At 36.1% G+C, this 26,973-nt stretch overlaps 1 protein-coding gene across 3 annotated transcripts in view; it reads left to right on the forward strand.

The window, feature by feature from the left end:
• Positions 1 to 26,973, forward strand: part of PPARG (peroxisome proliferator activated receptor gamma) — a 131,216-nt gene that overhangs the window by 41,708 nt on the left and 62,535 nt on the right. The window contains exon 1 of one of the 3 annotated variants that reach the window (XM_032327644.1): positions 16,874 to 18,203. The exons of the other annotated variants lie outside the window; for them this stretch is intronic. Coding sequence (XP_032183535.1) covers positions 18,050 to 18,203 — 154 coding nt within the window. The 5' untranslated portion in view covers positions 16,874 to 18,049. Of the gene's footprint in view, positions 1 to 16,873; positions 18,204 to 26,973 lie in introns of those variants that run through there. 3 annotated transcript variants of the gene reach the window in all.

Consider the following 26,973-nt stretch of genomic DNA (forward strand, 5'->3'; position numbering starts at 1 on the left):
AGGAGCCAGGAAGAAGACAGAGTATTGGAAGAAAGGCCAAAATCCAAGGGTCTGCTCTCCGATAGGAAAGTCCAGTGATTTGTTCCATAAAATGTCTGTGTACCTTACATACAGAGACAGATAGTTTTATGCTACTGATCATCAAATTAAACATTTTCCAATCCTTTTGCCAAAATCTAGTCGTGAGGTGTTGATAAACTGTGATGTACAATGTGTACATTGTTCTTGGTGAACTGAATTTCTGGTTAACTCAGCCAACTAAAAAACCCTTTCCATTTCTGGTCATATAAAATCTTTCTTAAACACAATAAGCCATTTTTCCATCTTGGTAGATATTCTGGGGTGAAATAAAATTTAAATTCAATTTAGATAACTGAATTGATGATTTGAGAACGTTTAATGTCTTAGTTTCATTTTGAATAGCAAAGACAGTTTTCTGAAGATACAGAAAATACTGAAGATGATCTCGGGAAATGCTCTGGAAGCTACTTTCAAAAACAAATCACTTTTTAACTGCCCCCCCCTTAGTAATTGTCCATTTTTTCTAAAGGTATAGGAACAACTTTCAGTACATTAAGTGTGTTTAATAGTTAATGAAAGTTATATTGCAGTTGTTTTTCTTTAATATCTGGATTTTTCTATAATTCTGTAGAATTTTCTATAATTCTCAGTAAAACCCAGTGTATCAGTATATTCCTTAGTACTGTTAATTTCATCAAAATGTGTACTCTTTGATCACTAACCTTATATATAATGCAGGAATTTCAAATTATTTTACTGACATGACAGATACAGATATGTGTGCAGTAAAGAGCCATCTGAAAAGTTACAGCTGAATTAAGTTTGAGTAAATTAAGTCATGAGGCATCCGCCCAGGAGGTATTTCCAATGCTTGCTGTACCAAAGTGAATATTTTAATAAGGTAAATTACCCTTTAAAATGGGGTCTGGGGAGAAGGAAACTAGCATTTATACTTAATTCTGTGCCAAGCACTCGTAGGTGTTTTACACACATGATTTCTGAGTTTTGAAGTGGTTCAATGGCTTGCCCTAAGTTACAGCCCGAGTACGGGGTGGCACTGGGATTCTAGTTTAAGTCTAATTTTAAAACTGGTATTCTTCCCATTTATGCCTCTTTCCTCACTGGAAGTCAGGAGACCTACATACTAGCTACTATTCTATTCTTCCTAACACCTCTAACCTTGGATAAGCACAGTAGTTTTTTTGCGTTCACTAATCCCCCCAGGCATATTTTACCCCTTCCCTGTCTAGAATGCTCCATATGTCTTATCCATGTAGGTATTCATCCAGTTGTTAATCAGTTCATCAACCAGCCAGACAATGGTCTTTAGTCATACAGTAAGGTATTGAAGTTCTGTGACACACATAGGAAAGTGGCATAGATACACGGTCTTTGTCTCTAAGGAGGTCATTCTCTTTTAGTACATACTGTGCTCACTCTACAAGCCCTCGCTGAATCCCATTTCTTCCATGGAGCCTTTTCTATGAACCATCCCATTTTGACATGCTTTTCAGGAGTCCCTGTGAAACTTAGTCATTTTTCAATTATTTGGCAATTAACCAGGTGCTACCTTGTGACATCTCTTCTATCATTGGCTAGAATCTTACTGAAATCATGAATCATTATTACTTAACTTTTTACCTCTTTGCAGCTTGTTTTGCCAAGATATAATTTCCTTGAGGGCAGACTTATCCTTCTCTGTATTTCCCACACTGTCTTGTAAATAGCAAAGTTTGTTTTTTTTTTTTGACTGAATTCATTCAGCAAATGTTTGTTAATTTGTGTTAAATTTTTGGGTTCAGAGTTACTTTCTGGTCTAACGATCTGGGTCATCACTTAGCTTCCATGAGCCTCAGTTTTCAATAAAATGGAAGTAATTCCTACTTCTTGAGGCTAAATAAATAATGTATGTAAAAATGCTTTGTACACTTTAAAACTTTAGATTATACGAGTGTTACTGATCATTTTATATTTTGTGGTATAAGTAGCCGTATCCTGAATTCTTCCAATAGATACTTTGTGTCTCAACATTTACTTAACCTGTTCACTTGACCTATTTTCACCTCTATTATCCTACTGTATAGCTCTTTGTGGTTTAACTTATTTGTTCTAAGTTTATTTCTAATTCTCCCCCTTTATTTTGCATATTTCCCAAGTCTTAGTCTCATTTATGTTTATGGACATGAATAGTATGAACTGTTACCAGACTAGCCTAAACCTTCTGATGGATCACAAGGTCCATCCAGTAATGGACCCATCACACTACAAACCTGAGAATACTAGAAATTATTGTTAATTTTCTTTCAAGGTAACTAAATCCATTCACTTTTAGTTTCAGATTGATATAGTGGGTTTTTCCTTAGGAATATTGAAATAAATGCCTTTTAGTCTGTAGTAGTGTTCTGTATACTCTCCAAAGAATGTATTAGGACTGGTACCATCAAAGCCTGTATTGTCTTAGGTCATTTGTATGGGATGAAATACAGTAATTTCAATAGCTAAGGCTTGTGATCGAGACTTTCTAGGTATTAAGAATTTACTGAATTGCATTATTTGGGTCTTTGCTACTTTTTTAGGGGGGAGGGTCTTTGCTACTTTTGATGTTTTCATTAATTTTATGCTTTGGGGGGCATCTGGGTGGCTGCCAGTTAAGTGTCTGCCTTCGGCTAAGATCATGATCCCAGGGTCCTGAGATTGAGCCCCCCGTATCAGCTCCCTGCTCAGCAAGGAGTCTCCTTCTCTCTGCCTCTGCTCTCCAGCTTGTGCACAAATTCTCTCTCTCACTCAAATAAATTAAATCTTTTAAAAAAAACTTTAAAAAATTTTTACAAATGTGATGCTTTGATTAGCCATCAAATAAAGTTTATTTTACCGTCATTGAAATAAGCTACTTTGGTCATTTAAAAATATTTGTAATAGGGTCTTTTTTTTCTCTGATGTTTCTAGAGTATAATTCTTATGTGGTTAAGGTCTCTCACCTCTAAGAAGCCCTAAAATAAATATATTGACTATTACTGTTATTTATGTTGAAAGATATTAAAATGAGATTTGTAATCCAAATGGGCATTACTTACTTCACATCTGGTTGCTTGAAAAGTGGCCAGATGCAACAATTCTTAATGCAAGACGGCCTAGGGCAAAACCTTTGCAATTCACACCCTCCTTTGCAAAACAGCTGCCCTGTGTGAACCTTTCACATTAAGAAAAGAAGAAGAAAAGAAAAGCAAACAAAGAAAATTTGCTTCACCCACATTTAATTACAAATTTTCAATGAAAGTGTTCATAGGGGATTACTCCATTCAAGAGCAAACAACCATTAGAAGTGGAAGGCAGTGTTCAATGAACAGTGACAGACTTGACCTAGTTTCAGGGCCAGGACCAAAGGCATCATGAAACTTCTCTCTTTCATCTCCTCACTTTGCTGAAAAATTTTTTAAAGTAGCCTCCATGTCCAACATGGGTCTTGAATTCATGACCTCAAGATCAAGAGTGGCATGCTGAGCTAGCCAGGAGCCCCCCTCTGTGGAATTTTAAGGTGATTGTATTCCTGGTTGCCTATGATAGCCTCAGTTGATGCCTGTTCCTTGAGTGTTGTTTTTAACATTGCCCCCTTTCACCCCTGAAAGTGTCCCAGGTTGGGTAAAAAAGTGTATGGTCATCTTACTTCATCTCTTAGGGGCACTAATCAGGAGAAGAACTCTGGGAATGATGAGAACATACTAAAGGGGAAGTTATATTGGGGTTGGGACGGTGCTGGAACCAAAAGGCTACTGATAAGAATTCTTAGTAAATAAGATGTGAGCTGAGCTGGGAAGTGATTTGTGAATGCATTCTGAGCATCGATCGTAAGATCCATCAGATTAATGCTGGTTGCTCATGGGTAGTGGAGAGAGGCGGAGGACAAGAACCAGGTCAGGAGTTTGTGGTATCTTTTATGCAATACAAACGTTAAGCTTCCTGTCTGAGGTTTTCCATGTTATGAGTCTCTCACCTCTTGATACTCTGAGGACTGGTGATGCTGATATCTAGCAGAAACATTTCACAGAATTAAAAAAAAAAAAAAAAGATGGAAGATAATAGTTCTTTAGAAAAATGGAAACATATTATTCTTGATAACCTTCCTCTTTGAAAAGCTTAGCTGAATCTCTCTGCCATTTACCTTAATAACCTACTCAGAAACTTAATGTTATTAACTATAAAAGACTTGCTTGATATTTTCTTTTAAAGAGTCCTCCAGATTTGACAGCTGTTATTTTTTCATACTCATTGTTGTACAGAGTCTTTATTTTACTTAAAATAACTTTTTAAAATTCTCAGAGTGATAACTACTATTGAAAAATATGCCGAAAAATATAAAGCAAGAAACAATCATTCATAATCCCATCACCCAGAAATAACTAACAATAGCATAGCTCCTTTCAACCCTCTTACATGTATGTATTTTTTAATGTGTGTTCAATGGAGCCCTTAAATTATAACCATAAGGAAAATGCTTTTAGTGTTCAGGCAACAATAGGGAAATAATAATATCTTATGTTTGCATAGAGCTTTAAAACATGTAAAATTTTTTCAGGCAATAAAATATTTAATCCTCACAATATCCCATAAGGGAGGGTAGATGTCATTTTCCATTTTATATACACGGGGAAATTGAAGCCCAGACGTGCTCAGTGACTTGCCGAAGGGCATTTGTAAGCAGTAGAGTTTTGATTAGAACCCAGATTCTTTATGTGTACAACTCAAAGAATTAATTATGCTAGAATTTTCAAGTACCAAAACCTGAATCTGTTTTTGAAAAACAGATTCTTTAGCTGGGAAAAGAAGGTAAGGAAGAGGAATGTTGTTTTGAATAATGGTCTTTAGATTTGTACAGGGGCAGTCTTCAAAGAAGAGTAACCATCTTTCTTAGACCCTCTTCTGAAAGTAAAACAAGAGGGCTGAGTTTCCTGTGGACATTTAAATCTGGAGTAGGATACTTTCCTGAAGGCCTTTGAAAATACAGCATATTATTTGTTTGGAATTAACAGTCATTTAAATCTTGAACATCTAGTGCTATTCTAAAAAGCGTAAGTAAGGTAAAGATCAGACCCTCTCATGTTTCCAAAGGACTTGACAGTATACCTGGAGGAATAAAACAAACATCATGAAACAACTTAGCTGTAAATTGTGTGGTATTGACTCCACATAAATGAATTATTATTAATAAATTGAGGGGCACCTGGGTGGCTCAGTGGGTTAAGCCTCTGCCTTTGACTCAGGTCATGATCTCAGGGTCCTGGGATTGAGCCCCTGCTCAGCAGGAAGCCTGCTTCCCCTGCCTCTCTGCCTACCTGTGATCTCTGTCTGTCAAATAAATAAATAAAATCTTAAAAAAAAAAAAAAGAAATAATAAATTGATACCCAAAGAGCGTTTATTTTCTGCTAATCAAGAAAATGTCCCTAAATGTTATAAATAAGATCAAGAAGCCAGAAACAAGTCCTGGTGGATGGCCGAAAATAAAAAGAGACCCATTCATTCACACATTAATGCACCCACTCCACATTTGTTGAACATCTGCCATCTGCCACAGGTACATAGGGGTGAATAGATATCTCCTTTTGAATATAACTTAAGTTACATGTTAGGAAATAATGAGCAATAAGGTGGATGAGTGGGTGGCAGTGTAGGCAGATTATAACAATGTTATTAACCTATGCAGCGGTTAGGTGTGATTCTAACTAGGGACAAGAGTTTATAATAGATGCGACCTAAACACTTGTAATTCACTGAATGGGAGAGCTAAAGGGAAGTGTTAGAAGTCGTCTACTCTATCCACCTTTCCTTATTTCCACTTCAAAAGTTGGGAATTAACGATTAGAGCCATTGTGACTTGCCTGAGTTTATAAACAGAGTTAGTGGCAGAACTGAAGGTTGAACTATGGTCTTTCACTTTCCAATTACATATACCATTCTGCCTCTTGACTCTTGAGTTTAGCTAAAACATCTTTTCTTCTTCCCCATGCCAGCTATGTGAATCCCAGACGTTAGATCCTCAATTAAAGGTTTGGATTATAATCATTATTTAGCCATTGGTAGAAAAATACGGTTTAGAAAATTAATCTGTTTCATATCTCAATCTTAGTGAATATCTTATTGATAAAATGACTAAAGACTTGATGAGATTAACAATATACAACTTAGAGCAAATGTTTTATAGCAATGGCAGGGAAGAGTCTGTATTTTAGACTGAGCTCAATCACTGACTAGCTGTATCATTTTGTTAGGGTCATGCCATTTCTTTTATCTATAAAATGAGAAGGTTAGAAACACTTTCAAAGTCTTGTTCAGTTATTATAGCTACATCTTCTTAGTATTTGAGTAAAAGCACTGACTTAAGGAAAATTTTCTTATGATTCTCAGCATTGACATAATTTTTATTATAACGTAACTTCAATATGTACAAAACTAGCTATAAACTTTTGATGCATATAGCTCTTACATACAACCAACATGAATCAAATAACAAGTCACAAAATTCTTCACATTCCAGTTGATAATTCTGCTGGAACACCTGTTTTTGAGGTTTTACACCCTCTGCTATTCAGTGCCATGTATCTGATTAAATTCTCCCTCAGCTTTCCTCTGGCCGAACTCTTCTGTGAAAGTCCTCCTGATGATATTACTGGGCTTCGTTGGGTTTTCACTTAACTCGAATGAATCATTGACATGTTAAAAGTTTCCGTGTGTCCTTCTGTCATGAATCCTGGACAACTAAAGTAGTAATCCTGGGCACCATATTTGAGTTTATGAAATCATAAATACAAACTGGGGCATGGAACCTGCGTGTATTTGCTTACAGCATCATCTAGGTATACAGAGAGCCAGAGAATCTAAAATGCAACTTATTTCAGTCTTTTATCATTTAGAGTGAAAGGAAAATTGAAAATACAGAATTAAAAACTTTTCAGCAAAAATTGGAAGCAATTTCAATGTCCATCAATTAAATGGATAGCCAGAATATGGTATCCTCATATACTGCCTGACCTAGATTCATCAATAAAAAGGAACTCACTCCTGATAGATGCTAAAACATGGACGAACCTCAAAACAATAATCCTAGGTAAAAAATGCAAGAAGGGCTCCTGGTTGGCTTAGTCAGTAGAGCATTTAATTGATTCTTGATCTCAAGGTTGTGAGTTCAAGCACCACAATGGGCATGGAGCCTACTTAATTTGAAAAACAGAAACAAAACCAAAACAAAAGCCAGACACAAGACCATATATTGCATTTATACGAAATGTCCTGTAAAAGCAAACCTAAAAGGCAGAAAAATAGATATGTGGTTGCCTAGGATTGAGTGTAAATCAGCATGAAAGTTCTTACTAGGTGCTGAAAATATTCTAAAACTGATTTATGATGATGGTTGCAAAAATTGGTAAATTTACCAAATTTCATGGAATTGTACACTTGAAATGAATTTTATGGTATATAAAATGTACCTCAAAATAAAGCTTTTTATAAAGTTTTTTTTTTTTTTTTTTTAGGTAGAACTTCTTAGAAGTATATATCTATAAATATCCTTCCCCCATGGTAAGGAGACCTTGTTGAAAAAACACTATTTTAGTGGAACTGGAGTGAGCATTCAGTACTTAGGAGATCATGGATTCTATTCCAGCTTTGACTTTGGCATTAACTCTGTATTATCCAGGGCAAGGCCCCTAGATGGTTTCCCCATCTGCAAATGAAGAAGGGGTTAGATTATATGTTCTGTAAGACTTCCTGTGGATATGACAACCTCATCTTCACATTTCTGTTATCCTTTCTAAATCTCCTATTTATTGCCCCTCTCCCCAGATGTTCCTTCCAAGGTCCTTTTTTTTTTTTTTTTGAAGATTTTATTTATTTATTTGACAGAGAGAGAGAGAGATCACAAATAGGCATTGAGGCAGGCAGAGAGAGAGGGGTAAGCAGGCTCCCTGCCGAGCAGAGAGCCTGATGCAGGGCTCGATCTCAGGACCCTGAGATCATGACCTGAGCCGAAGGCAGAGGCTTAACCCACTGAGCCATCCAGGAGCCCCTCTAAGGTCCTTTTAATCTGCTTGGCATATTGCTTGTTTCACTAACTCTTGTTCACTAAAACTTCCTGACCTTAATGCATAGGTCTTTTGAGTACACAGTCCCCCAGAATGTTTATGTGAAAGTTTCATACTAGACTGAATGCCGTATCATTCATTAATCTCCCAGAGGCTATGTTCTCATCCTCTTTAACTCTTATGGATGCTATTCCACAGATAACAATACACTTCCCCTTCAGGCAGTACATGAAAGGAACAATGGACGATACAATGGAATCATCCTATAAAATTATACAGAATGAAAATCTGACCCATTGTTTTCTCCTGATGCCTAAGGAAGAAGTTGTACTCTTTGGATCCCCATAAAGATTTTGGCTTGTCCACCTCCTCAGATTCTCAAGTAACAATTAAGCAATCTGGCCTTCTTCCCACTTCTCATTTCAATGTGTAGGATCCTTGTCAACTTGCCCAGAATGACTTTAGGCATTTTGAGCTATTCATCTGACTGTGTGCAATAGATAAATAAAAACATAATTAGAAGGAAGACTGACTTAAGACTCAGTTTTGTTTTTATTTCTATTGGGGTATATGTGCTCATTTTAGAATTGAAAAAGTCATTTCTTGTCTGTCTTCACCTTCTTTTTGTGTTCAATAAGATGTTTTTAGATGTTTAAAATGAAAAATTTATTGCAATGGAGTTCGTGTTTGTAAATACAGAAACATAGCATCTTACTTCCTAGAGCTTAGCATATGTGAAGAAAAGCAAACTTGGGGTCTAAAGAACAAGCTTTGGTGGTTGGAATGTGGTTTAATTAGTCCATAAACCTGTCAGGAACCTCTGACTCTCTTCCTAAAGCTTTGCTGACACACAGTATAATTTTGGAAGAACCAGTGAAGTTTGTATTCTACTTATTCCCTGTAATTTAGGAGTAAACATTTGATAAAAACTGAAAGTCCCTTTTGATGGAAATTGTTAGGTAAAACTGAAGCATTACTTATTTTATTAGGGACTGATAAGTGGTTTTCTATATGCCATGAAAAGAAAAAGAGCCAGTGGATGGGTGTCTTCGTTGTAACTGTCAGGACCAAGGATAACAGAGAAAATTGAAGTTGAAATAAAATTCTTTAGAAATGATTGAAAAAAGAGAAACTTGGGTATATAAGTATTTTATGATAGGAACATTCAGTGAACAGAAGATACAGCTATACCCAACGAAGAAAGTTTGGTGTTGAAGATATCTACCTTTCTAATGACAGAGAACAGATAAGATATTTATTCTGCCTTTGTAGGAGGAACTGTTTCAGGGAATCCACAGAGTTGTACTTCCCAAAGGAAAGCTCTGCCTCATCCAAAAAAAAAAAAAAAAAAAAAAAAAGGCAGCTAACAAATACAGAAAGAGTGATAGAATTAGAAAAGCTTCAGTTTATAAACTCAAAATATTGAGTCAGGAGAAGATTATGAAATGTGTTAAAAACTTTAAATGAGCGATTGGTGATAAACTGAACTCCTTATATGCCAAAGTCACAGCACTACAGATTACTTTCTAGTTGCAAGGAGAAAAAAGGGACCTTACAGTGGAAAGACCTGACTATCATCATTCTAAATTAGTAGTTGATCTTAGCATCATCAATGGTCAGTCATATGCTGTGTCTCTGATGTAATTGAATAGGAAGTCTATAACATTACATGTGTTACATTCAAGTAAAAAATGTTTGACTTGAATTCATAGATCTTTAAATGTAACACCCAGTTTAAAAGTAACACAGGGATAGAGAAGCAAGCTAAACGATACCACAAGAAAACAACCAGACAAATCCGGAGGGTGAAACATTCTCCATGACAACTGGCCTGACCTCTTCAACTGGTCAGTGGCCTAAAAATTAAGAAAAGTCTTTTAAAAAGACTTACGGGACATATAACCAGATACATTTCATCATCCTGGATTAGATTCAGGTTTGGAACAAACCGACTGTAAAGGAACATTTTGGGTCAGCTGGGGAATTTTGAATATGGACTGGATATCATTGGAAATGAACATTTACAAAGTGAAAAGATGATTATTGACTTGAAGAAGCAGGTTGCCACTACAAAGTACCATATCTCGTTTTTATTTAAAAAATACAAATACTGTATGTATGTACTTAAGAATTATGTAGACTGAGGATCCATCATGTGCTCAGGAAAAGAACCAGTGCGAGAAACACAGTTTAACATCAGTGATCTCTGAGTACTAGAAATCATTTAGTTTTTAAATTTTCAACAGTGAACATAGACTGGTTCTGTAATAATAAAAGGCTGTTATACAACAGCATGCAGAAAAGCAACAGTGTACTTTGTCCTTTAAGGAAAATTAATATATTTCCTTTGAGGAAAGAAAGTACAAAGACAAGAAGACAGTTTCTTATCTTTTAAAAACATCTGGTGAGAGTTTGTGGATGTGAAGCTTTGCCTATTTGTCTTTACTCAGTGTGGTATTAAGAGTCAAACGGACCTGGCTTTGAGTTCAAACTCTGTCGATTACAAGCATTTTTACTTTTGACAAGTCACCTTATTTCTCTAAACCTCTCTTTTCACATCTAAAAGAATAATTGTGAGAACTAAACACAATCGAAATCAATCAGTGCCTGGAACAGAATAGGCTCTCCAAATTATAATTTTATGAATTCTTGCCATCAAAAATTTAAATCTTACCCAGGACAACTTGATTAATAAAGTAATAAAAGGCAGTCACCAGCTGACATTACTATTGGTTTTATTTTTTTTTTAAGTTTTTATTTTGGGATTATTTTAGATTTCCCATATAACCCTCACCCAATTTTTCCTATTGTTAGCATTTTATATTACCCGCTATTGCTTCTAAATATATTCCATGAACATCAGTATGTTTCACGAAGAAATGATACACAAGTAGAGTTTGGAATCTTCAAAAACAGGTATGAATTTTACAAGTTCACTTAGTAGTAGACCATTTTATTCATAATAGCATTTACAGAGTTGATAGAAAATAAAGTGTAACTTTATAAATAGAAACTATTTATATATTTATAAAGTATAACTTTATAAATAAAAAATAAAAATTTATGACCCAAACCCATTACCGGGTTCCATATTGAAGCCCTATTCAGTACTTGTTATTATTTTCTTATTTTGCTTTGAATGACCACCCAGTAGCATCGTGAATTTCAAATGAGATTAAAAACACCATACAGCTCTAATGTACCTTTTTAAAAAATTAAGCAACTGGTGTTATACGCAAACAGTGGAGTCATGGAACACTACATCAAAAACTAATGATGTACTGTATGGTGACTAACATAATAAAAAAATGAGAATATTATTAGTGCAAAGTGGAAGCTTTCAAATAGCAATTTTATTATTTTCGAAAGAACAAGGAACTATGTCAGAAAAGACAACTGTTTCTCCCTGAAGAACTCCAGCATGCAAGGATGACTCTTAAAGAAAATATGAATGAGGCAAAAGGACATTTGTCAGCAAAATGAATTCCGGAATTGATTGCTCAAATGTTACTGAATTTTATTTACCAGGTTGTTATTGAGTACTTTGTAGAAAGCAAAGTCTTTAAACTCTGTGATGAACTATGGTATTCTATTGGTGATTCATGTACATTAAGTGAATCATATCATTTTATAAATGCTTTCGTGCTGATAGACTTCTAACATAATGATTGGCATTAAGGATAATGGATCGGAACAGTTTATTTGAACATTTTATTGCATCATTTCCATGACAGAGTATAGTTTGGTGCTTTGAACTGGGAATGAAGAAACCTGATGTTTAGTTCAAACTCTGCTCCTGATTATCTGGGTATTACCTTGGGCAAATCATTTCATTTTTCTGGAAATCATTTTCCTTATGTGAAAAATGAAGAGAGTTTGAATATATTAATCTCCCTGGTACTAAGTTTTGTAATATATACTAATCTCCCTGGTACTAAGTTTGAATATATTAATCTCCCTAGTACTATTGATCTCAATAATCCATATATTTCCATTGGTACAGTTGCAGAACTGGTAAATTGGTTATTTTACATAAACTGAACTTGTATATAGTGCTGTGGCTCTGAGCTTGCTTTAGGATGTTTGTGGAATTCTAGTATGGTTCACCAGTGATAAAATAGGTTACCTAGGGAATCTCCTGATCTTGAAAAATAACTGATCTTGAAAAATTGTTAAACTCTGAGCAGTGGGGGCACTGGGGCACTTTAAATTGGTTTAAAGCCTCTGCCTTCGGCTCAGGTCAGGATCTCAGAGTCCTGGGATCCAGCCCCGCATCAGGCTCCCTGCTTAGCGGGGAGCCTGCTTCCCCCCATCTCTCTATACCTGCCTCTCTGCCTACTTGTGATCTCTCTCTCTGTCAAATAAATAAATAAAGTCTTTTTAAAAATTATTTTTAAAAAATCTGAGCAGTGAAGGAGATATGTTTTAGAGGTTTGGGATTGTACACAGCGTAAATCTGGGTCAGTTGGTAATACAACCCATGGTATTTTATCATGCTAAAACCACATTACTGGAGAATTTCAGATATTATAAGCAAAGACAAGATAGTTTAGTTGTGATGTCTTTGGTTCAAAGGTACAGTAATTTGAAAAGTGTTTATTTGATCCCTAGAAAGTAGTTAGGTTAGGCTCTTTTTCAGGTATTACTAGCAAGTTAACTTTTGAAGGGGGAAAAAGAAAAAGAAATTTTTAGTTGGTTTTTCTTTAAATCAAAATGGTATATTAGTTTGAAATATTAATCCTATATAGAAAATGTTAGTTTTTGAATATCTGAACCCAATTATGGTTTTTGATGAAAGAAAAGTGGACTAAACCTTAAGAAAAAAAAAGGGAAAAAAGCACTGTTCAACAGCAGTTTCCCTTTGTCTTTTTACATGGGAATACCGGGCTTGCTGTTAAGGGTTGCAGTGGAATTTACATCTTAGGATACAGGATTATTTGTTCCTCTATTTAGGCATGCATCCCATTGGAACATCATTTCTTCCATGTTGTGTCCCCTGTGACTATGAAGAAATCCTGAATTGATGAAACCACAGCTAGAAGATAGAGTTCCAAGCCAACTTTAACTGCAGTAGGAAAAGGCACCAGTTCTGGGTAGGGGGAGCAGAGAGCTTAGGTAGACATTCTGCTTGTTCGCGATTATCTGGTGTCCTTTGGAGTACCATGGGGAAATGTCTTGTTGGAACAAGAAGAAAACTGATGTTGTTGTCAGTTCATTTGGTCTCTAAACTCTTCCTTGAATGGTCCATGTGAGACAGATGTGCAAGCAGCTGTTCTTTCATGGTTCTCAACATCAACAAAAATAATAAACGTGTGCCGACTAGAGATGCTGTTAGGCTCTAGAGATAAAAAGAGGTGTTCGATCTTGTTCTCCCAAAAATCTCCTAACCTTTAGGGGCCAGCATAAGTATTCATAGGGCTTGAAGCATTAAATGAAGCAGCTTTTAAAATGGAGTTATAACAAAAGAAAAAAATACTGTAAACACTTCTATACCAATACTAACATAGCCTATTTTACATAAAAGAAAAAGAAAACAAAGCAGTTTTAAAAATTCAATTTTACTCTAGAAGCTAAAATCCAAATTAACCTACACCCAAAAAAAGAAAGGTTTTAATTAGCTTTCAAGAGTAACATAACACAAAAAATATTTAATATTCTATTTTATGGATATATTTTATATAAATTATTCCAAACACTGAATAATATTTTAAAAACCTTATACATATATAATACTATGATTTTATTAACTATGGATTTTTAGACATTCTCTTTGTTACTGAATCACACACAGCTGATATTAGGCCAGTTGCCTTCTCCTAATTGTACTAAAAGTTTGGAAGTTTTTTGGCTGAATAATGTTCAGATTCTTTTCAAAGACAGAAATCATAAATAATATTGAAGACAAAATACTGAAGCATAGCCTTCTCAAATACCAAACTACATTTTTTTTCAAGTGTCATAAACTAGGGCAGAATTAGTTTTTCAGCCTCCTCACTATATGACCATTCCAAATTGTCTTCATTCTTATTCTTGCTCTTTATACATACTCTACCCACAGTCACATCCATACCCCATATGTCTCTGAAGTCCAAGAGGAGATGGCCTTCTCAACTTCAACATCAAACAAAGCCCTGCATCCCTCAGTAGAAGCAACTGAGCTAGCTTTTGTGCAAGTACGTAAGGAAGGTGGTCTTCTACTATTCCTCCTCACTCTGCTGGATTAGCAAGGACTAGCCTTTGAAGGGGTTCTTCATGGGATGGAAGGAAAACCATTCCATGGAGACTTCTTTGTAGAAGTACCCTTCAGATGCAAAGTACTGCTATGCAGTTGGTATGCAAAACACCTGGACTTGTCTACAGCTCCAACATCTTATCTTATAGTCCTATTTACCAGCATGCTCTTTTACACATCTTATAATATCCTCTCAATTTTGATATTATGAAGAATAGGACACTGGGGAATCTTAAGGCCTTGAAGGTAGAAATATTCACATGCATGTCAAAACTCTCATAAATTTTCTGGTGATCATATACTGTCCAACTTTATTTAAGCAAATATACTTTTTCTGGCATCAGTGCATGCTAATTGACTTTCAAAGTTAAGTGAGGAAAAAGATCACTCTTTTAGGTATATTCAGATAATTTGTATAAATATAGTTAAATATGAACTTATTGAGGATAGGAACTTGGATTATTAATGAATTTATCTCCTATACTTAGAATAATATCTGGCACTCAGAAGGTGTTTGATAAATATTTGAGGAATACACAGATGGATCACTGTGAAATAAGTCTCTTCAGTATCTCAAGGCAAAGCACATTCCTAATTAGATACAAATGGGATTGGCTCCATTTATTTTTGTCCATTTTAATATATGCATGAACAAGTTATTTCTCAAGTGACCTGGTGCTACAGTGTGATGCAAAATATTAAAATATTGTTAGTGTGGTGCCTTGGTGGCTCAATCAGTTGAGCATTGGACTCTTGGTTTCAGCTCAGGTCATGATTTCAGGGTCCTGGGATTAAGCCCTGTGTGACTCTGCACTTAGCAGGGAGTCTGCTGGAGATTCTCCCCCTTCCCCCCACTTACATATACTCTCTCTCTCAAATAAATAAATAAATCTTTAAAAATTAATAAATATTGTTACTAACATAAAAGTGATGATTAATCGGGGCACCTGGGTGGCTCAGTGGGTCTTAATCCTCTGCCTTAGGCTCAGGTAATGATCCCAGGGTCCTGGGATTGAGCCCCGCATCGGGCTCTCTGCTCGGCAGGGAGCCTGCTTCCCCCTCCTCCTCTGCCTGCCTCTCTGCCTACTTGTGATCTCTTTCTCTCTGCCAAATAAATAAATAAAATCTTTTTTTTTTAATGATGATTAAAAGTCCACATTGTATAAGCATTTTGTTAGTAACTTGGGGTGTTCTCTGTATTGCTTGATATGCTGTCAAGAGTTTAAGTGACATTTACTGAGCCTACTGTCCCCATGTTGATAAAAATTGTTGATAAAATTGTAGTTTTTGCTTATTGACTAGCTTTGAAATCCACAAGATAAGAACACATCCATCTTGTTCGTTAAGCCAGCCCCTAACTCAAGGCCTGCCAGTGTATTCTGATATTTTGCCAATAAACATCTGTTGATCAAATAAAGGAGTGAAATACAGTGAACAGGACAGGTTGTTGCTCTCAAATAATACAGTCCAAGGGGAATAGATACCATTAGATTCAGATGTTAGGGAATAATTATCTGTTGTAAATAATTCTATATTTGAATATCTAAAGCACAGTGTGAGTGAGAACGGTTAGGGGCTTGGAAGGGATAGCTCAGTAGTTGGCTGGCCTGGGAATTAGACACCTAAAAAACCTAGAGTCTAGTTCCACATTTGTCACTACCTACCTGTTTAACCTGGAGAATGTACTTGTCATTTTGGGCCTTGTTTTCTCATCTTCTTAACAGAGTGTTAGGCTTTTTTATAAAGAGCTTCACTCTAAGAATGGTATCCTTCTGCCTATTTTGTCCTTCTTATACTCTGGCATAATTTTAACATTTTAATAAACTTGTTCGTTTTTTTTTTTTTTTAAGTTGGAAAGACATTGGAATCTGAGACCTAGAATGGGGAGAGGATAGGGAGCTGAGGGAGAAACTGCCATTTCATAGGAAGAAAGCTGAAATTTGCCTTCCAGATGCAAGCACATCTTGGGACATTATCTGTAAGCAGAATGACTAGCTTACATTTTTGTTCTGTTTTATTAACAAGAAGAAAACTGTCCTTGACTTCTAGAATTGATTTTGTTCCATCCTTATATTTAACCAAAAATCTTAGACTAATCATACTTTAACTATTATCATCGTGTCTGTAATAGGAGGAAACTTCCCAGCATTGAGAGGGAAGGAGAAACTCCTTTATTGATAGTTCAAGTTGAATATAGACAAAACTAATCCTACACACCTATAATTACCTCTGTCATTTGGACTGCCAAGAAATTTGCTTTAACTCGAACTACCTTAGTAAACGCTTTTTGGTTTTTAAAGGTTTTTAAGCAATACAAACGCCCAGCTCTCCACTTTATTCTGTGCTGTGGGGGCACCTGGGTGGCTCAGTGGCTTAAAGCCTCTGCCTTTGGCTCAGGTCATGATCCCGGGGTCCTGGGATCAAGCCCCGCATCTGGCTCTCTGCTTGGCGGGGAGCCTGCTTCCTCCTCTCTCTCTGCCTGTCTCTCTGCCTACTTGTGATCTGTCTGTCAAATAAATAAATAAAATCTTTAAAAAATAAATTTATTCTGTGCTGTGAAGGCCCAAGTATGCATTTTCCCCACCAAATTGTTGCTCCATGATTAACAGGGAAACTTTTGCTAGTCCCCTTGCAGAATGACCAGTTACTCAATGTAGATAGAACAGATAGATACTTAATGCCACTTGGGGGAACATTAGGATAAGTCTAAGGGAATTATTGCCATCTGATCCATCGCCCTATGTGGGGGCATCTTGATTAAATCCACAAGTCGCTGCAATTCTGTCAGGCCACTTATGGGACAAGTGGAGACCTGCTTCCACACTGAAGTTTGGCACTGCTCGTGTTTCTCCTTGCCAAAAAGGGCAAAGGCCTTGAGCAAGAAGCCAGCTTTTTCCTGATTACAAAACTGACCACAGTTCCTCGCCAACCTATCAGTGTGAGCCTATTTTTTTTTTCTGCTAATTCATTATTCTTCTCAGAGAGAACTCCACTTTTTCTGTTATGACATGGCATTTATCTTTGAAACATCAGCTATGCTCAGTCCTTGGTGCAGTGTTACTGCCTCTGCTAGCGATGGCTAAACTTCATTATCGAGTTTTTAAAAAGCAAACCCTGATAGATCAAATCTAAACTATATCTCTCAACTATTTAATCTTCTAGAATTTGTCAGTGTCACTTTGGCCTTTGTCAAGGGCTGGAACCAATGCCTCAGAAAATAACATTTCAGCGGCATGCCGATGCCAGATTTTAAAATACAAGTACATGTTTGAATTAAATAGTTTCCTTCAGGTAATATGATTAGAGATTCAACCAGGGATGGGCAGCTAGAAAAAAACTTTGTCCAAGTAAGTTTATCTGGTATTTCATAACCCAGAGATGTAAAGTTTCCCATTTAGGGAGCAGTTGAACACTGAACAATCTCTTTGCTTTGATAGCTCTAAATACTGTACAACTTACGCCCCTCACAAGACACAGAACATGTGGGTCACTGGCGAGACGGTGTGGCAATGTTTTCCTTGTAATGTACCAAGTCTTGCCAAAGCAGTGAGCAACATTATGACACCACATTTGTCACAGCTGGCTCTCTCACAGGACAGTGCCAGCCAATTCAGGCCTGGTCCTTTGTGGATTAATTCCCACCTCTCCGTAATATTTGGAAACTGATGTCTTAACTCATTGGTTGTGTTCACAAGTTCTACTACTGCAAGTCCTTTTCTTTTAATGGATTGGTCTTTTGCAAGAAATAGACAAAATATCAGTGTGAATTACAGCAAAGCCCTCTTCCATGCTATTATGGGTGAAACTCTGGGAGAGTCTCTTATTGACCCAGAAAGCGATTCCTTTGCTGATACACTGTCTGCAAGCACTTCACAAGGTAAAGTCAATTCCAGATAATGGCTGTTGGGTTACTTTGGGTGTTTATGGAATGATGAAATTGCTCTTGTAGATTATTTTCCAGGTTAAATTCTAATATGAGATGTGTGTAGTCCAGTCTTTTAATGCCTAGTTTGCTGTTTTAGTGTTCAGTTGTAAGCATCAGAACTTTAAAAAAGAAACCTAAACTAATCCATGTATGTCTCTGTGTATGGCTCCTAGTTCCTGAATTGTAGGCATTAAAGGTATATTTATATTTTTTAAAATCCTATTCATTTTTATTTCCTTGGTTTATATGTGCTTCCCAAATATACTTGAGGATTTATTTTAGAAATACCCGAGGGGGGTCCCTTTTTCCCATTTTGTAGTCTTATATGGTACATATCTCTCAGGCAGTTTTTATCCCACTTACAGCATTTTTATTCCTCTTAAAGCTCTCTCAGTATGTTTAGTTCTATTTTAAAATCTAGATATTTGTACGTTTTATCTCTCCCAAAGAATTGTATGTTTCCAGAGTGTAGGACCAACTTATATTCTTCTCTGTATTTCTAGCATGGTGCCTAATGCATTGTAGAATAGATTGTGGGGCCTTGGAGAATGTCTATTCCAAGCATTTCATTTTACACATAAAGAAAGCAACATCCCTAAATGCCTATTGCCTACCAAGTAACTGTGATTAGTTATTACTTGTACTCAGATATATAAGATTCAAGCAGATACCTCATTTTTCAAAATTCCTTTCTTGGCCATTGCAAAATGTAAGTTCTTCATTTCTACAGCTCCTTCTACTGGAGTTTCTTAGCACAGCCTCTTCTGTTTTGTACTGTTTCATATTTATTTCTGTATTTCTACGTATTTTTTTCTCATAGATACGGCATAAAAATAGAACCTGTTAACTAGTGTGATTGGTGTTTTAGAATACAAGTGCTAAAGAGTTACAGTTAAGACACTTTGTTGTTGAAATGAATGGCTTTACATTTTAATGTTTTAATTTTTCTGGAAGTCTGAAGTTTGAACATATTAGTCACAGTTTTTTTTTTTTGTTAAAACATCAGGCTGTTTAAAAAATAAGAAAAAATATTTCCTGAAATACTGTTTCATTCTATTACAGTGATTTGATTCAATATATTTATCTGTCATCTGTGCCTCTTAAATAGGAGTTTTGTTTCATTATATTATATAAAATCTGCTTTCTATTTTTTAAAAGCCATAAAAATTATTGCTGTCTTTCTCCAGTTACTAACTTAGCTTGCATCAGGGCAGAATGTCCTAGCTATACTGTGAAATAGTTCTTGAGTCAAAAGTTGGTAGTTAAGTCTGTTTGCAAGGAATATGTACAGAATTTAGTACAACAAATATTTTAGGTTAACTGAGGAAAAATTCTGTATATGGTAAGAGATCATTTTGTGATTCAAGTTAGTTTTCATTCTGTATTAATCTCTATATGGTTATGATTTGAATTTGCCAGAGTTTAATTGTCTTGAGTCTCAAATCCCCTCCAAGACTAATACAGTACTTTACTTCTTAATTAGCATGGTACAGAATTATTAGCAGTTTAAAAATAATATATTGTACAGGGTGCCTGGGTGGCTCAGTGGGTTAAGCCGCTGCCTTCGGCTCAGGTCATGATCTCAGGGTCCTGGGATCGAGTCCCGCATCGGGTTCTCTGCTCCGCGGGGAGCCTGCTTCCTCCTCTCTCTCTCTCTGCCTGCCTCTCTGCCTACTTGTGATCTCTCTGTGTCAAATGAATAAATAAAATCTTTAAAAAAATAAAAAATAAAAAATAAAAAATAAAAATAATATATTGTACAAATAATTTAACTTTTGTTTATATGGTATCTGATTACTTCTTATTCCTAAGTGGTGTTCTGCTGAAAATATTATTCCTAAAGGCAAAGGCCTATGGTTGTTAACTTCAGTTGCATTGTGTAGATGACCACTATTTATTCCACCCTTGCCAAAACAAACAAACAAACAAACAAACTTGAAATTGAGGCCATCAGAGATGAAACACTGTAGAGTTTAGGATTTGGCTTTAATATGGTAATTAACTTTGGTGCTCTTTCCTGCTCACTGTAGGCAAGGTGGTCTTGGGGGTTGTTGCAAGTAGCTTGGTGCTACTTTGAAGAAAAAGTGTCTTGATGGCTGTGAATGATCCAGATGCCCAAGCTATATTGGTCATATCATGAGATTAAAAAATCTATGTAGCCACTCTACCCAAATAGGAGTTCTGTGCTTTTTCCTGGGCTCCATTATCACTGGGAGCCCCCCTTTATCTTATTTCCCCGTTTTCATCATGAGCTCCTCCAGTAACCCCAAGTAACCCCATGCTGGCTCTGAAACCATCTCTCCTAGTAAAAATTGGCAATATTGAAGGGAAGCTTCCACAAACTCAAGCTGAATATGCCTCCTACTTTTCATGCCAGACTTAGTCCTGTGTGAATTCTATAATTTTTAAGTGTTGCACCAGAGCATTGAAAGATGATGACACGCTTGTCCTTTGGAGCTGATTGAGCAATGGAAATATGCCTTGGAGGCATGATAAATGCTGCAATAGACAATCCTTTGAAACAAGCGCCTCTCCTGAGATAGGAGTGAGTGATTGATTGCCCGCCATTTTTATGGAGGGGTACTTAAACTGTGCCTCTGTAAGACTCCAGGCAACTGTATATTTGGAATCATTAAATAATTGACCAAAGGTTTCACCTTTCTAGAGGTTTAAAGGGACCCAGGTAGTATCAGGGAATGCAACTACAAGTCTTGTCCTGGACATGTATGTTCCGTGTGAATTTGAGTAAGCCATTTATCCTCTCTTCCCTCTGTTTCCACATATAGCAACAGAAATACAGGGTTATTACAAGGATTAAATGACACAGTATTTGCAAAAGCCCATCCGAAGTTCTATATAGAGTTTATTGTTTTGGTCTTCTAGTATTAATCACTTAGGATGGAACAGAAAACATACAATATCTTAATTTAGAAGCATTTTAGGGAATATGTGAGGGAAAACCACAGAATTCTTTGTGTATCAAAATAATGGCAGTTTTTGAGTGAGATGAGGCTTCTCCCATGACCTCACCTGAATATTTTGATAAGGAAATAATCATACTTAGAGAAAGTGTCTTTCTGTCAGTTTTTGTTTTTTTTTTTAAATGGGGTAGTTACCTCCCACTTTTGTTAATGTTTGTTTCAGAAAAGATTGGATTTCCAAAAACTAAAATCATTCTTGGGCCATAAATGAAAACAGTGATTAAACGTTTTCTTCTCCGAGACACTGAAAAACTATCTTAGATTATAATATTCTTTATGATGAAGATTTAGGTAATTGACACAGCTGTAAATTTCATAATCTCACATTAATAATGATTCAGGGCCTTTTTCTAGAATGTTACTATCGTCCATATTAATTTTTTTAGTGTGGCTCTATTTTATCATTTATTTCTCTGATTTAGCTGTTCATATCTCTTTTCTGATCACCAGGACATAGTAGATTTGGTAGATTTCAAGACTCTTAGAATCTCCTTACTATGTTTCCAAAAACTATCATTTTCTTGTACTTCCCCCCAAATTATGAGTTATAGGAAACACCAGAAACAAATGTCATGTGTATTAGAGTCTTACAAGAAAACAGCATTTAAAAATTTTTTAATTTATTTTCCCCTAGCATCCCTAAGGAGTACAATTTGTTTTGAAAGTTACCTGACAGCAGTTACCCATTTAAACTCTTCATTGCTTTATAAAAGAGGTTATCAAATGGAAAACAATTTTTATAGCTCTGATAGTTTGTCATAGGTTACTATCTTTGTCAACATTCTCACCTGTAACTTGAATAAGGTAACCCATAGGAAATTTCTAAAATCATCATAGCTTCTTATAAAGCACATATTCTTTGCATCAGTGGAAATCTGAGCCAAGTAAATGTCTTCATTGTATTAGAGCAACAGAACTGACATGGGTTCTGTTATTTTAGCTTCCTTTGGACAGCCTTACATTAGGCATAAGAAAGTTGTCCCAGCAAATACCTCATGTCCATCTACTAGTGTTGAATATTTGCAAAAATAAATGTGGATATGAATGAATCAGACTCATTTAGATGGAACTAAGTTTCTGTAAACCTCTACAAGATTACCTTTTTTTGTAGATACAGTTTTGTACCTGTAACTAATTTAGAGACACAGGAATTACATTTGCATCTGATAGCAACTGCTGTCCAATTCCAGTAACCTCAGAATTAAGATCGCGTGGCTAGCTGAGCACACAGTGTTTAGACCCATGTAGTTTTTATCAGGTAAGAGATTTGCCAACACAAGATTGAAGTTCCTACAAGTGGTGAATGGCTTGCATTATAAAGTAAATTTAAAACAGACAACTGTCATTTACCATAAGGAATATCATCTCTTCTGACCACACACTGGGATTCATGTACAGCCTTTTAGCTGACTTTCTAAATGAGAGACGTTTAGCTATCCAGTCTAATCTGCAAGGTACGTGGTCCTCAAAGGCTATCAGACTTCCAGTATGTATTGAGCACTTACTGTATACAAGTAGTGCCCCATAGTGAATTTTGTGAAGTCTAAACACTTCCACCTAGCTTTGAAAGCTTTGTATAATCCATTTCCACTTTGTGTATTTTATTTCCCTCTACGCCCCAGAGAATGATCTGCCTTTTTCTACTTGGACTAATCACATTGTCCCAAGAATAAGCCAGACTCACCCTTGCCTCTAAGCCTACCACATCCTGGAATGCCTTTCCTAATTCTTCCACCATTTCAAATCCTCCCTGTCCTTCAACATCAGGTTCAAGTAACCGCCATGACACAAGACCTCCTGTTAATATGTTACTGTTAATGGTTCCTCTAAACTGAAAATATGTTCAGAATATATTACCTCTCCCCACTTCACTGTCAGTACTCATCCAAGCCACTGTCTCTTGCCTGGATTGGTATCCCACTCTGACGAGTTGTCCTGCCTCTGTCCTCACCTCCTAACTGCTTAGTGTCAGCCTTCATGCAGAGGGATCACGTTAAAATGTAAGTCAGCTCTGTCACTCAGCTCACAACCCTACAGCAGCAGCTCCTCACTTGACTTAGTCACTTTCCCTCCTCCTGCTCCATGGTTTCATTTCTAAGTATTCACCATCTTCTAACATACTGTATAATTGACTTACCTATTGTACTTGTTGTCCACTTTTTCACACTAGCATATCAACCCCATAAAGGCAGGGATCTTTGTCTAGTTTGCTCATTCACGTATATCCCAAATGCCTGGGACATGTTTGGTAAATGGCCAGTTGATTAATACTTGTTAAAATAAAATAATAAAATCCCCTCTTCTGCGTTGGTCTGTATCACACTGTTTAGCCCTTAATTGGAGACTGCCTGATAATATTTTCTGTTTTATATATTCCCTTAATCCAAGTTGTATAGTTGTTGAGGACAAAACCCATGTTTTATTCTCTTCTTTATTCCACAAGTATCTAACATATAATGGATACATAATAAGCTCTTATTGTTGTCTTATTAATTCCAAGCTGACCTGCTGCTGTACCTCACCACCTCCTGAGGTAAGGCACTAGAATATGTTCGCTAAGTAAAAACAGAAGTTTAGTGTACATGCTAATGTATTGTTCTAAAACCCATTCTGGTATAAACAAACCAACAACATGATCTGTCTTAAAAACCAGATACAAATCTATTTTGAATTGCCTGTTATACAGTTATTTGCATTATATCCCTCCATTGGTTTGGATTATCATTATTTGAGTATTATTTGAATATTAATTTGAATATCACAGTTTTTGACTTATCTGAATGCCTGGCTTCTTTTGCAAGTCTGCCTACCTTTTTTTTTTTTATTAAGATTTTATCTATTTATTCAACATAGAGAGAGATCACAAGTAGGGGGAGAGGCAGGCAGAGAAAGAGGGGGAAACAGGCTCCCTGCTGAGCAGAGAGCCCAATGTGGGGCTTGATCCCAGAACCCTGAGATCATGACTTGAGCTGAAGGCAGAGGCTTAACTCACTGAGCCCCTCAGGCACCCCTCTGCCTACCTTTTGATACTTCCAGTATTCATTTGAAATTTTAGGGGACTTATTTGCTAGCAGTGCTAACGAAAGCAACTTATTTGATTAAGTAACCAATACTGAATCTGTGAAGAAGCACTTAGCACAGGACCTGATATGTAACAGGTGTCCAGCAAATGTTAGTTTTGTCTTGTCTTCCGTGAAATGGAAGTTATAACTTTGGGATAATACAGATTTTCAGTGTCCATGCTATCAAAGTTTTCTGTTACTATAGTTAATTAAGTCACAGTTCTTACTTGCTTACAGTCTTTTCCTTAGCATTTTTTCCCAGAATATTTAGATATTATCTGACCGATACATATTATTAATCACAGTTCCAGAAGAAAGAAACCCAGGTTCAATTTCTTGTTTTGGCAAAGAACCAGTGACAAAACTCAGAGAGAGAATAGCAGTTCTAATATTCTTCGTCGGTGCTAGACATGTGAGCACCATGGCTCACCTCACTTCATTGAATTAAGTCACCTCTTTTGGAAAAAATAAAACATTCATTACTTGGCATTATCAATTGAATATTTTAAATGTGAGATGGTAGGATATTACTTTACTGTTGTCTTCCACTTCACCTAAAATCCTGTCATTGGTTTTAAAAATTTAGACCTATTATGTAGACTGTCTGGGCAAGTTTGCTTAACTGGCAAAATATGATGCTGAAAAGAACCAAATGTGTCAGTCTGATATAAGAATAGCCAGATTTACATAGAAATCTCTGCCATTTACAAAGAAATCTCTTTACTACTGATAGAACCACATCTCTAGCTAATTACAAGATACATACAAATGACCAAAACAGATGACCCAGTTGGCCAAGAAATCGATCCACTTTGCAAGTAATGTCCTTTTTTTTTAACCCCAAATTTAATCATTTTGATATCATATTCATGTCAGTCTCAGGAAACTCAGGTAATATAAGGGTCATGCTGGATAGTAGAGACAATATCTTTTACTTAGAATACCTTTATCAACAATAATCCAAATCCTAATCATCCCACATGATCCTCACAATTCAAAACCCATCTCTACCATGTAGTTATCCTGGATTATTTCAGTACATGTTGGTCTTTTTCTCCTCTACACTTCTAGAGCACTCATCGTCTCTCTCACTAGTTTGGTCTGTATTCTGCCTGCTATTATTAAACATCTTTCACCTTGGTAAGCTTCTCAAGGTCAAGAAGTATGTTATAAGGTATTTCTTGTGAGGCCTGAAAAATACCTTGCACATAGTATTAGGTAATTGGTTATCTTGATTTGAGATTGTTTGGGTTTTGTATTACTGATCAAGCTTATACTGGGATTAAGATATTGAGAAAGGAAAATACCAAAGAAAACTAAAACGAGGAGAGGCTTTGGGAAGAGAAATACTGTAGTAAAATATGATGATAACCCTTCTAAAACAAAAAGTTGGGCGCCTGGGTGGCTCAGTGGGTTAAGCCGCTGCCTTCGGCTCAGGTCATGATCTCGGGGTCCTGGGATCGAGTCCCGCATCGGGCTCTCTGCTCAGCAGGTAGCCTGCTTCCTCCTCTCTCTCTCTCTCTCTCTGCCTGCCTCTCTGCCTACTTGTGATCTCTCTCTGTCAAATAAATAAATAAAATCTTTAAAAAAAAAAAATAAAAAAATAAAACAAAAAGTTGATGAAATAGATTGTTGATACAAAGAAATTAAATATTCATCATGAAATTGGTAGTTTGCACTAAGCCACAGACTTCATTTCATTTCAGTGGAATGTTTCAAAAGACAACTGATCCAAACATGTTAACTTCACAAACATAGGACTCCTGTTGTAGGTATTAGTATTTGGGAAAATATTTTAAAAGAAATATAGGGTTCTTGTAAAGCAGAAGAGGCCGTACATATAAGTCAAGCATACCTAAAGCAAAAATATAACTTTTAGTACTCCTTAGGATAAAAAGTTCCACCCCTTTGAATTTTTTCCTGCCCTGTTGGTGCTGACTTGACCATCTTAATTGAAGATGTATTTAGCCTTTATTATACAATGAAGGCAGTTAGAAATATAGGTAGTTTATTGAGACTGATTTTAATACCACTTGGTAACTTCTGAATAGAAAAATTCTTAAATAAATACATTAGAAATTCTGTAGCCAATCTTTTTAACAGAAATAAAAGAGTTTTTGTTGGCTTATATGTTTGGTTTGCATGTTTCCTTCTATCAATCCCTCCTGTTGAAGTTTTTTATTGAAACATAAAATACATAGGGAAAATTATGTAAATCATTTTCACAAATGAGTGAAACATGTAATTCACATTCAGATAAGGAAACAGAACAATACCAGCCCTCTGGAAGCCCTCTGACTCTTCTAATTTCTAACCCATGGTTTAGTTTGCCCATTTTGGAATTTTATATGAATAGAACTTAACATTGTTTACTCTTTTGTATATGAATTCATTTGCTCAGCATTTGTTTGTTAATCACCTTACTGAATATAATTGTACTTCATTCTTATTAATTTATTTTATTTTGTGAATATATCACAATATATCTGTCTTACTGTTGATGGGCATTCAGGTATTTTTCATTACTGCAAATAGTACAACTAGGAACATTCTCATATAGGTCTTTCAGTGAACAAGGGTACACATTTCTGTTAGACATATACATGGTCCATAGGATGTGTTCAGCTTTAAGAGACCCTACCAGATGGTTTTGATCATGGCTGTACCATTTATACCCAG

The sequence above is a fragment of the Mustela erminea genome, chromosome 1 (assembly GCF_009829155.1).
Source record: "Mustela erminea isolate mMusErm1 chromosome 1, mMusErm1.Pri, whole genome shotgun sequence".
NCBI lineage: Eukaryota > Metazoa > Chordata > Mammalia > Carnivora > Mustelidae > Mustela > Mustela erminea.